Source organism: Paralichthys olivaceus, chromosome 3 (assembly GCF_024713975.1).
Source record: "Paralichthys olivaceus isolate ysfri-2021 chromosome 3, ASM2471397v2, whole genome shotgun sequence".
Taxonomy (NCBI): domain Eukaryota; kingdom Metazoa; phylum Chordata; class Actinopteri; order Pleuronectiformes; family Paralichthyidae; genus Paralichthys; species Paralichthys olivaceus.
In genome coordinates this window covers 10,244,397-10,257,435 of record NC_091095.1, presented here as the reverse complement: position 1 = coordinate 10,257,435, position 13,039 = coordinate 10,244,397, and the positions used below count along the sequence as shown (strand labels likewise).

General features: G+C 38.4%; 1 protein-coding gene across 1 annotated transcript; it reads left to right on the top strand.

Moving 5' to 3' along the window:
- Positions 1-335: 335 nt before the first annotated feature.
- On the top strand, positions 336-6,007 carry LOC109636588 (hydroxylysine kinase-like). Its single transcript, XM_020098363.2, has 5 exons — positions 336-798; positions 1,454-1,750; positions 2,775-2,917; positions 3,890-4,070; positions 5,121-6,007. Exons 1-5 carry the CDS (start codon positions 792-794, stop codon positions 5,573-5,575), a joined length of 1,083 nt encoding a protein of 360 aa, XP_019953922.2. The 5' UTR covers positions 336-791; the 3' UTR covers positions 5,576-6,007.
- The last annotated feature ends 7,032 nt before the right edge of the window (positions 6,008-13,039 follow it).

The following is a 13,039-nucleotide window of genomic DNA, read 5'->3' as shown; positions in this document are numbered from 1 at the left end:
TCTGACGTTAATTAGGGTACATGTTGTTCCTCTCATGTCATTATAATGACAATGGAACTGCAGCCAAGTTTTTGCTTTAAGTGAATCATTAATACGTATAAGTGAAGGTGGGCCTTGTTGCCACATGCTGAGTTGCTTGCTCTTGACAATTAGTGCATTGTGTGTAAACACTGTTTATTTTCCTGCGAGAAAAAAAAACGGATATGCTGGTGCTTGTACAAAAGGTTCCTGAACATGAAAAGTCAAAAAAGTGAACATATTGGTTGAGATGATTAAAGGGAACTGTCTGGTGTGCCTGATAATCTACAGCATGAATTCACTGGAATGCATCGCAGCGACTTAAAGCTACAACATTCCACCCTTCTGTCGTGAACAGTCAGGTGCCTGCACGCATGAAAATTTATGCTTCGAGGCGCTTCTGCCTTTGGGTTGCCCCTGATGTAAGTGTACGACCTGAGGAATCTGCCTCAGAAGAGACGCGTGCTGAAGTTTGCATCTTCTGGAAAACCTACATCTGTGAGACTGCTGCAAAGACTGCTCAAGACTGATCGACCTAAACCTGAAACACCAGCTGAAAATTGCTTCATCATCATTACTGTCATCTGACATAAGACGCCTCAGCAGAGAGCAGCAGAGAGACGAGTGTTATGTGTTCAGTAATCTAACAGGATTGTTGATAAAAAAAGCCTGAAGGAAAAATTTGCGTTTCAACGCCCCTAAACACTGGTCAGAAGATTTTTGTTTCTGAGTACTGCTACAGTCTCACAACACCACACATCTTTCGACAGAAGATGATGGGTAAGTGCTTTTTTTCCCCTCTTAAATAATGTTTAGCAGTGTTGTTGCTGAGTCTTGCTGAGAATGTCAAGGTTCACTGTGCTCTGAAAGTGCTGCACACGGCTGCAGAGATGTTGGAAAAGCAGCCCCACACAACATTTAGAGCTCAAACATGTTAAGTAAGGGTTTCTGTGTATGAATATTACCCATTAGAAATCGTGTGGATCATATGCTTTGTACATAAGGATTATAATAACATGTTTACTTCTAACTAAATGATGCTATAGAAGGTTTTGGAAAACCATTAAATCCCTTTTCAGTGAGCAAAAACTCTCAAGCTACCTTTATTATGAAGGACTTGCTGTTAATGCAAAAAACGAGTGGTCACTCTGAAGAGAAATAGAGGTGGTTAATTGTTACAATTATCTGGGTATTCTGATTCGGGCAGGATGGCCTGCTCAACTTCATACAGTATATAAGTCTATTCTTCTAGCGTCTGACTCTGCAACATCTCACTCAACCTGCTCTTCATGTTTAAGAATCGTATGTGACTGACAAACTCAATAGCACTTTTATGTGAACTTCAACTTTACAATCTGGCAAGACTGCACTTACTCGCTCACTATTTGTGTTAAATTGTGTTGTGTTGTTACTGTTATGTGCAATAATCCCACAGCTGCTGATCCAAGGCCAATGCTCACCCCCCAGCAAGCAACCGAAGTGACTCAGCAACTTTATGGAGTGACCGTGAGGGAGATCACCACCCTGCCGAGTTACATCGACCAGAACTACCTCGTGGAGGATAAGGAGGGCTCCAAGTATGTCCTGAAGATCATGAACTCAAAAGAGAGTGAGGAGACGACCGTGCTGGGGTTGCAGACCCACGCCATGTCCTTCCTACACCAGCATGGAATTCCTACTCAGACAGCAATGCCCACCACCACAGGGCAGTTAATGAGTATGGAGGAAATAGGTAACAGCAAAATATCTCATAACATTTCATTCAAATGAAAACATGACATATAACTAACGAACCACTGACTGTCATGTTTTCACATATTAATCAATCTTATCTCACTTTGCCAACTGCCAAAATTCCACACAAATATTTTAAATGAAACGAAGGCTGAGGCACATGTGTTTACATAAAGTTTCACTTTGATGCAATTACATGTTTTGGACTTGGATGACAAAGAAAACTAGATCACTTTTATGTTATGGGGAAAACATCCAAATGTGGCAATTGAGTCAAAAGAAATCATTTTATTAAGTGCTCAAACCACCAAATATTCTCATCATGACAAAGTTTAAACATTGTTTCAATCTGAGTTTGTCATCTGGTATTTATCAGACTAATGAAACTGGTCGAGACGGGTTGAGACTGGTCTACCACTCCAAAGACAACAGCTGTTTTGTAGCTTGAGATGAAGGCACTGAAAAATCCAGTTAGACCAGAAACTGTCACAGATACCGGGAGGAAACACTGGAGAGGAACATATTTGCATAAAATGAATCTAGCACAAAACTTTAAATGACTGATTCCATCGGTATATCATATGTGTGCGTTTCTGATCTGCAATGCTATGCAATGCTTTGATATATGTGCAATAGTGCAATAGTGTTCTGGCCGAGGAAATGAGAATGAGGTAGACAAGAGTACATAAGTATAGTATACAACAAAATATTTGTACATATAAATATATATGTGTGTGTAACTATATAAAGATGTATGTTTATATATAAATAGATCGGTATAAATTTACAATAGTATTCGATATGATAGGAATATTATACTTTGTTTAAATTGTGTATATTTCTTTTTATATAGTTGCCTGTGTATATATTTAATTTAGTATGTGTTTATGTTGTATTTTCTTTATCTTATCTTATGTGACCTTGTTTTATCCTTTCTTATGCTAAATTGCACTTTTCTTCAAGCAAAACCCTGAATTTTAGTATTGATGTTACGTGTTTTTGTATCCACCTTATCATCTTAGACTGCGGACAAGGTGCTCAAACCTACTGTGTGAGGTTGTTGACCTACCTCCCTGGAGCGACCGTCGCAAAGTCTCCAGTCACAACTCACGATCTTTATAACTTGGGCAAGTTGGCTGCAACCTTGAATAAGACGTTGCTTCAGGTACATACGTCAAATCCCTTTTGATGGCTGATGTTGGAGGACTTTCTACTCCACATTTGAACTGTGTTTATCATTAGTTGCTGGGGTTAAACAGTGGGATTTAAGGGATTAAGAGGAAAAAGAACACAACTGCATGCTGTGACTGAAACCAAACCTATTATAGTGATGAGACAACCATAACAGTTGTGGATGGTAAAACCTAAAAAATTTAAAAACTCCAGCTGGGTGGAGTCTGGTGAAGTTTCTTAGTTGGTTCTTCTCTGAAAGATTTTTCCTTCAAAAAGCTTAATAAAGAATAACACTTAGAATTACAGCTGCACATAATAACATTTCGATGACATACGGCCAATGGCTCAGTGGTGATTAACCCATAGTGAATTAGGCTACATCAATATTAAAAGGTTTTAGTTGCAATAAAGTCTGGGTAAACATTTCTGTTTCTGTGTAGACAGGAACCAGATTGTCTATTCTACAGTTGGTTGCTTAGTTGTATAAAATTCTACAAACGAGTAACAGCAATGTTTAAAAGTTTGCAGCCCCTGAGTTTTCAAACTAAAACAGACCCAGCAGCATTTCTGAACTCTATTTGAGGGGCTGAACAAGTCCTGATCAGTACGCCAGGGGGAAACATAGAAGCAGTGATGCAGTTTGAAACTAAAACAAATTAGTGGATGGTAGCCTTAATTCCAGATGTGGTATTCTCAGCTCAACAGAGTTTTAGCATCTTTAAGCTCATTATTTTGGTTTTAAAGATCAAGCCTCTTTCCACATGAAAAGCTCTAGATTCCCACTGTGCAACACCTTCTCCGCACCAAAATGTGGATGGTCAAAGTTTGCAACGAGCTGGTGAATACAGTGGAGTATTAATGTGGTAATTATCCAGTGCTATTGCTCGTTAACATGGCTGTTGAAGCCAGTTTTCATGGCACAAAACAGTTAAATAGTTAAAAACTAATTATTAATTTTTTTCAGCTGTCATCTCCAAACCTGGATGTGTTGCAAAGGGGCAATATATTGTGGGATATGCAAAACGTTCCTCTGGTGGAGGGCTACCTGTCACTGATGGATGGAGATCCTCTGCAGGATGTGATCAGAGCAGTCATCCAACAGTTTCAATCACATGTGCAGCCCAAAATCAGCAATTTCCAAAAAGGTAACAAGTCAACATTGATTAGATGCTATAATTTTTTCTTTGCTGTGAAGCCCTGTTCATGATTTTTCTTGTTTGTTCAATTATTTTTTTATTTGAGCAGGGATGAACAATATAAAAAAAGTCTCATTCCCTGATATAGGTCAATTTATAACCATAATATATTGACTTATTGCAAATTTACATGTGTCCATTACATGTTGATGAATGCAAAGCATTATCCAAATGATTTTTTTTTATTGTTACGTCGTTTTTCAACTGATATATTCAATAACATATATCATCATATTGGACAGCCCTATATTGAAGGATTTCATGACTTCAGATAACATTTGTTTTACTTCAAACATAGCCACAATACAAAAGCAGCTTTAATTAAATTTTTTAGAGTAAATATACATCACATCCAAAGTGGACAAAAGTAATTCTTGCAGGATTATACAGAGGTTTTCAACAATAGTTTAACAATCTTCTTCTAACCTCAACCATACTGCAGCTGCTACGTGCAGATATTACAGAAAGAAGGAATTCCCTGAAAATATTGTTCAGCACCTACCTATATGTATTCAGTTATAGTTCAGAGTACATTTAATTAATAAAACAGAACAAGCTAAATGTCTTTACGATTACAATAGAGCCAATAAACTGTAGCCTATATAGAGTGGGTGATGTAGCTTTGAGAGTTGAGCTGCAGAATTGAGTTAAATTAATTAATTAAAACCAAATCAAAAATATATCAGTGTGAGAAAAAAATACCTAAAATTACAGAAATTGTTTTTGAGAATTTTTTTTCTCGTGGACTTTAACTTTCTAGTTTGGTCCATGTCCCATCCTGTAACATGGAGGTGGGGGCATTTTTGACCTTTTCTGCAGCCAGCCACCAGGGGGTGATCAAGATAATCAGGCTTCACTTATGGGAGGATGTCATGTTATCCAACTTTATAGTTTTACGAGACAGGCCCTTTGTGTGAGGCTGCTGCTAATCTCTTTCTAGCAACCTTGAGATATAAATGACATTTAATATGAAAGTACTAGGTATCTTGTCCTACACAGGGATAATACATGGGGACCTGAGTGACCAAAACATCATTGTCACACCACTAACCAATGGGCATCATGAGGTGTCAGGCATCCTGGACTTTTCGATGCTCACGATTGGATGCCACGTGTATGATCTCGCAATAATGATCATGTACATAATGCTGCAGAACCCCAGTCCCATGGACGTAGGTGGCGCACTGTTAGCGGGCTGGGAGAGTGTCATGCTGCTCAATGATGATGAGAGGGATTGCCTCTTCCTGATGGTGCTCGGTAGGCTCTGCCAGTCTTTGGTTTACGGAAGATACAATGTCAGCAAATACCCAGACAACAAGGAATACATATTGACTACAGCCAAAAGTGGAACTCTGATCTTATACAAACTCTTGGAGCTGGGCAAGAGAGAAGTAGAGAGGAAGTGGTTCACAGACGCCAGCACATTCAAACAAGTAATACATGTGTCTCTTTGAAATAGCATTGAGGTTAAAATCCTTACAGTAAAAAAGAAAACATGAGATCTTCAACAAGTGGACAACATTACCCTATGTATAGCTCCTTCTGTAACAGTTATAAGATTGTATTTCTCTCATATTTGACATACAATTTTTGTAGTATCAGGATTCATAATTAGTTAGTTGTATCTTTTTCAAACATTGTTAAATAATTGACCAGTTCTTTAAAGATCAGTGCTAGTTTAAAACCACCTCTAATGGCACTTCATTTGTCACTTTTAGGGACAACCTCTTTAGTCCATCAGGAAACATATGGGAGACAGAAGCAAAATGACTGAAATCATTGTATTACCCTGCTTGTGGTTCTTGGTTTTCTTTAATGCAATATTTTGACAATAACATGGTTGATGGTTCTTTACATCACAAATAAAATCTATGATCTCTACTTTAGTGAATTGTGGATGTTTTATTCAACATAACATTATCAATCAGGGACACAGTCAGAGGGGGGGGGGGGGGGGTCTAAATAATAACATCAGATTTTTACACAGCAACAGGTAGCAAACTTGGCTTTAGTCGAATTCTAATTTGTTGTTGCTGTTTTTATTCTTTCGTGGTAGCACCACTACTTATTGATTGATTATCAGTTCTCCAAATCCATGGTTGTGTTCAGACCTCGTTTTTCTGTTGTTGTTTTCTTTTTGCGTCAGGGTGTAATTGGTGAATAAGAAAAAAACGGGGATATTTTTTGGTTTATTAAATCACCAACATTTGGAACAGCAAAGAACATGTAGAACTTGACTTCACATAAATGAAGTACAAAAACAAAAATAAATATATATTAATAGGTGAGGATATGTGTGTCTCCCACATATAAAGTACTTTTTCAAAGACTTTCCTCTCCGACCCCTACACTCATTGCTCTGCTTCCTACCAGTCACTTTCATATAGTGGTTTAGAATACACAGGGTTGTGGTCTTGGGTTGTGATTGGATTCCTGACTGATTGGGGGTGTGACAAGTCATTTTGTGATAACAATACAATTTCACGTAATTGTGGCAGTATGTGGTTTCTGGCAGGGAGATGTGAGACACAAAACCAGGGACGTTTGGACAACGATTTCAGTTTGAGGTACAGCCCCCCCACCATCCCACCACCATTTGTCCATTCATTCTCATGGGCTACAATACAGAACCAGGCATTAATACAGTGTGGTCTGTTACATTACTCTTTACAAGTCTTTGTATAAAATATTCATTTCAATATAGACAGAACTACTTGTAATTTGTCTTTAAACTAAATACCTACTATAAAGATTAAGATGAAGTCCCTGCTGAAATTATAAAAGTGTCTAACTTTGTTGTGCAACATCTGTGAGACTGAGGTGAGTGAGGGAACTTAGTGCTCCCTGCATTATCTTTGTTATTTCTGCTGCTGATCATGTTGTTGTGCTCCATAACAATCTTTCCCTTTGAGTTTTGAAAACATATCACCAAGTTGTAAATTACATTATTGTATTTATAATAATTTATTCGTGTCATGATAACAAGCAAAATTGGCCCTTTTCTGAAAATTCTATAGAGAAAGCTGGTAAAGAAAAAGTTGAACACTAGATGGAGACATCCATCCACTTATCCTGCTGTACACGCTGCATAACAGGCTCCTAAAAAAACCTTTAAATCCTGTGAGTTGTTAGAGATGAATAATTTTCTCTGATTGTCCTGAGCTGTGGAGGAGCCTCATATCTCGTGAAAATGCTGTGTAACATTTGTAGTTAAAAATAATTTAAAATGAAAGATCATCATTGTGTTGTGAATAGGAAAGTGTTTAAAGAGCATAAACAGAGTGAAAGAGGAGCAGAATCAATGAAGAATTCATAGTTCAAGGAAGAAAAATAAAGTTTAATATTAGTCCCATCATTTAGAGTAAAGCTGAAAGAATAAAAATGCACAAGATGCACAGATGAAACTGTCAAAAGCCACAAGATTATTTTTTTTCAACTGTATCGCACCTTCAAGTGCTGCTGTGCTCCAAACACCTTAGTCTGAGCTTTGTGTCAACACTACACACACACGCACACACACACACACACCGTCTACCTTTGTATATTTCAACCTCCCACCTCAAAGGCACCATCTGCCCTCTGCCCCTGCTGCAGCTCTTGATATGTAACCTCCAGTCATGCAGAAAAAATCCCAGTGTGCTTCTGCGAGTGTCTGCCTGCATTCACGTTTGTTCTCCGTCTGTTTCCCCTGAAGTTTGCCGGTGTCTGAGCACAGCGAGCCCAGAGAGGCACAGATCTGAACCTTTCCACGGTTTCCCTTATAAAAAGCACAGTCCCTCCTCACTTTCTTCTGCCTTTTCTCTCTTTTTCAGTCTTTGTAATACTTTAAAACCATGTTCCACAAACCGCAGATGAAACAGAAATGGCAACACTCAACAGGACTTAGTTTGATCCAGCAACCCCACTTATCAGTGCCATTAATCCTCGTGGCATTTCGAAACAGAGCGCAAGGTCTATACTGCACCTTTTTGAAAATGCAGAGTGAAATGCAAAATTTAAATACACTCTAAAGACCACCAATCTACAAGCTTTCAAAGGCAGAATTAAGTGTAAAAATAAATGCTGAACACATTGTTTAGTCTCTGGAATGATTTTGGATTTGAATATTCTCACAGCTCCGATTTGAATATTCTTACAGCTCTGTTCAATCAAAGGACACATTGTGGTTCAGTGTAAAACAATAATGACTCAAAGATCTCAGTTACTTGTGATTTGATGATTTATTGATAATTCACACCTTTTTGTATTTGACATAAGGCACAACATCTCTCAACGCTGTCGGGGGTCTATACTTCGCCCACTCGCCAATCACAAGTTTCTGCAATAACAAGCACTGTGTTCCTCATTTCCATTTAAGTGTATTTCTGTTACTGCGGTTAAGCTCCTCGGGGTCTTTTGTCTGATGATGTTGGACTTTACAACCATGAAGGTTTCCAAGCATTACCACAGTCTTCACCAATCATTGACTGAAAAGCCAGGCTACACTTTAACTATGCAAATACTGGCTTTGAAAAAGCCTGAAAAAAAAGAAGAAACCAGTTCATTACAATCTAGAATGTGACTGAGTAGAGCACTCGCTCCTCCAAGGCTATGAAACCACATTTAAATTCACCAGATACATTATTTTTTTAATCCGCACCAAATTGCAGAAACTCATAAATCAGTTCTCTAAACATGCTTGATTTTTTTTACCATGAATTATTTTTGGGAAAACAAAAATGCTGCAGATCTGCCCCACCCCTCCACAACATTTCATGGAAACCAACAAATGCAGACGAAAACATAAACTTGCATTAAAAAAATGACAAAACAAATCCCATCCTCCACCTCTTCTTTCTCAGCCGTGCCTCTTTATTTTATAGAAAACAACTGTTAGTCTCTGTCTTTAATATGGATTCATCAGCCTCACAGAGCTTTGGCGGCGGTGCCAAGCTTTCACTACTGCCAAGCTGAACTGTTCGGACTAATTCACCTCATGGATCCCTGACAGACGCTCGTGTTATGCACATTACGCCCGGACCTCGCAGAGTGGCCAAGATGTCAGAGTTTGATACCAGGCTAATGGGTCTCTCTATCGCTCTCTCTCTTAACAAAGATGTCTCTCATCCATTATGTTAGTCAACAGTTTGCTTAGGTCATAAACAGGTTTTACACAAACAAATGTGTGTTTGTTACTTAATTGTGTAGCCGATTGAACCAAGGTTATTATAGTTTTGAAATTTTCATTAGTTTTTATTTTTATTTAGTTTTTCAGTTTGTTTTTTTATTTCAGTTTAGTTTTAGTTAGTTCAACAAGTGATTTTGTAGTTTTAGTTTAGTTTTTATTTTGAGGAATCGACTAGTTTCAGTTTAGTTTTAGTCTTAGTTTTAGTTTTTCCAGGTATTAAGAGAAAGCCTTGACTTGTAGAAGCTGGATGAAACAATGTGGTTTATCAAGTCCTTTAATGTCATTCTTTAACCATCACCTGCAGGACAGGTAGTAATCGAGGGAGAAAATGAAGCTGAATTTATCTGCAACTCAGTTTAGTTTTAGTTAGTTTTGCATTGTTCATTGTAGTTTTTATTTAGTTTTCGTTTTTTTTGTAATTGTCATTTTTATTTTTATTTCAGTTAACTAAATTATTTTTTCATTGCTGGTTTTAGTTTTAGTCTTAGTTTTCATTAACTATAATAACCCTGGATTGAACGTGCAGGTACCTGACCTCTATTGTCCAGTGTTGCTGAATTATACAAATTATCATGCTGAGAATGTTTCTTTATTCTTTTTATTCATTGGCATCATTTGCATTCCAAAGAAAGAATAATTCAAGGTTGGAGTCACCTCGAAAGTGTGACAACTTTCTAAAAGAGGCATAATCACAACGGCATCCAGCCCCCTGAATCATGCAAAAACAAAAGGGACGCTCCGCACAGTCAGGAGTAAATCTGGAGACGAGACAGAGGCTTCAATTAGTAAGTGGCTGCCGTCGCTCGGTGGGTTCTTCAGTCTTATCAGTTTGTTTCAGAGTGTCTGGGCTTTGCAGACGGATGCTGGAATCGGTCGTCTATCTTGAACTGTTCCCCATCAGACCTACAAAGCTCACCAACGGGAAAGGCAGAGGGAAGGCGTCAGCAGGAATTCATTAAAAACCGTCGCACATCATCACGTGGCGCTTTTCAGTGGACGTCTCCACATCTGCCGTAGCAGGCGTCATGGTGGCCTATCTGCAATGAACAGGTGAGAAGCACAGTGGCCTCTCAGAGCTACAACATTAGGGAGGCGCACAGAGAGGGCGGCTAATCGATTAGACAGACTGGATTTACTGAGTCACAGAGAGACTGTGCAGGCGAGGGAAGAAATCTATGTGTGTGTGTGTGTGTGTGTGTGTGTGTGTGTGTGTGTGTGTGCACTCATTTTTGTTACCTCTTTAGGACCTTTTCCAGTATAAACACTGGCCCTGTCTGGAAGGGCAGACCTCACAGGGACCAAAGCTAATGAGGCTAAACTTTATTTCTGAGGTTCTGGTTAAAGTAAAGGGTAAGATGTGAGTGTGGTCAGGTTAAGGTTAGAGTTAGGCATGAATTGGTCATGGTTAGGTAAGTGATAAGGTTTTGGTTAGACTTATCTGTGATATTGAATGTTTTGTGTTTTATCTCTTCAATATCTTATAGTTGTGGTTTGTCATACAGTGGTTTCTACCACACCCCACTTGTACAAAGTCTGTTCATCAATAAATCTTATTTTATTCTAATAATTCTCAATCATCTAGATAGAGTTAATGGCAACTGTATGTGTAAATATCTGCTGTTTATCATAATACAAGAGAAAAAAAAAGAGCAGAGGCCTGGGGCCTGAATAATATTTTGAATAACGATGAGCAGGACTGAGAAATGAAACTATGGCTCTGTTAGAGTACATTCTCTGTTTTTATTGGCCAATTTCCATGCAAAAGAGATAATCATCCCAAAACACAGTAAAAGCTTTTAACACACTTGAACTGTGCTCACAGCAGGGGGGTGATAGTGGAGCCTCTTGTCTCATTATATCAGCACGTTGTTGGCACATGAAGCTCAGCACTGAAGCTTTTCACTCATACCAGGTGGATCTGTACCTTTTTATTTCCACATTAACCTTTGCACCAGCTTTCATCTCAATTATTCTCATGAGCAAGGTAGGGAACTGTACTTCAGCTGTTCTTATATTGTGATATCAGTTTTTTTTTTTTTTTTATTCTTCTTGCAGAAGGTGTAAATATTTTTGAGTTTTAATTAAAAAAAAGCCTTTCAGCCCAAATCAAATGACATAGTAACATCATCCTTCTATCAACAGCAAGGTAAAAACATGTACTATCTACATACCTTTTACTTTCCAATAGTATAAGTGATATTGTTTTACACTTTTTTGCAATTTTCTGTTTCTGTGATTCACATTCTTGACTCTGTCTGACTTGACATTGTTGTGATGGTGATCCGCCCACACAGCAAATGCACAGCTGAACTCAAAGTATAAAAAAATCACACTATGTCTGACTCCTAAAGATAGTTTCAAACACCCCCGCATGCCCCACAGCCAATGGACATACAACTCTTGTCGATCGCATATGTTAACAAAAACTTCAACTGTTCCTGCAGCTCTGCAAGATTTGTTTCTCACGCTGATGTAATACAAACTTTTATAATGCCATCAATTGAATCTCATTACAAAAGAGTCACACAAAAACACCACACAGTCACACATATGCTAGGCACCCTATTTCTAAGGTTTATGCTTGAAAGAACCAGACATAGTGTGTAGAATAAAAGTGCAAGGTTCAAATTGTATCCATGCTGAACACTGCAAAGCTGCTGATTATCAGAAGGATGAACACACATGCATCTGGAAAGTGAAATTCACATCCTTGCAATTTCATTCTATTCAGAAAACTGATAAATGCTTGAATGCAAATGCACAAAAACATGAGTGAAAATATTTTGATGATTTTCATACTAGGAAGAAATGCACTTAACATGTTTGTAAGGATACTTGTAATGCATTACTCTGAGGAAAATATGCATAACCATTGCTTGTTTACGAAGAAGTAACCATTTGGACTGAGAGCTCAAGGATACTGCCCGCTCACCAATGCCTAAAACCAGCCCCCACTGGATGGTACTATCTGTCAATCCACGTCCCAATGCATACTGCACATTATTGTCTCTAAATGGGACTGTAATTCACACAATGAACATCATGCTGCATTAAAGAAGACTTTAAACTTGTGATTCAGACCATAAACTCCTTATGAAAATGTTTTCTGACGTTATAAATCAAGTGAGAAGTAATCCTTTTCTCATTCAGTTCTATAGAAGCTGACTTCTTTTTCCAACCACTGGAGTCGCCCTCTACTGGTCATTCTATAGAATACTGGCACTTTCCAGACCCAGATTTGACCATTTTTAGAAATAGTCCACACTTGTAAGTAATACTGGTTTTGGCAACTCAACACCACTAAACATATGCTATCTTAGATTCAGCTACAGTTAGTTAACATTCATTTTTAGATTGGGGCCAATACCAAAAATAATGTTCAATACTTTAATACTATTTATAGAGGGGTAACTGTCTGGTCACTCATTCCTTCATTCACTGTCTTCTTTTTCTCCTTATTTGTCTGGATAAGTGGGCATTAAGTGCTGAGTGGAAGTGAGCTGTGCTGAAGAAAAATAGAGGCTGCTTGCATTCCCCTCCATGTACCGCCGGCGCTTTTCTCTGTCTGACACTCACATCATGCAGAGCACAGCTCAAGGTGAGAGACATGTTCAGGGAAATGACCCAAAAACCCAACACGTCCAAAAATGTGAGATTGGAGGAGACACACGTTTGCTACAAACAAGGGCAAACACAGGGTGAAGGAGGAGCTGGAGAGTGAGAGATGACTGTGCAATTGTGTATCCCCTCG

Excerpts from the sequence above, each read along its gene's own strand:
- LOC109636588 (XM_020098363.2), top strand. Across the intron at positions 2,918-3,889 it reads TGAATAAGACGTTGCTTCAG|CTGTCATCTCCAAACCTGGA; the intron begins GTACATACGTCA and ends AATTTTTTTCAG. Across the intron at positions 4,071-5,120 it reads AATCAGCAATTTCCAAAAAG|GGATAATACATGGGGACCTG; the intron begins GTAACAAGTCAA and ends TGTCCTACACAG.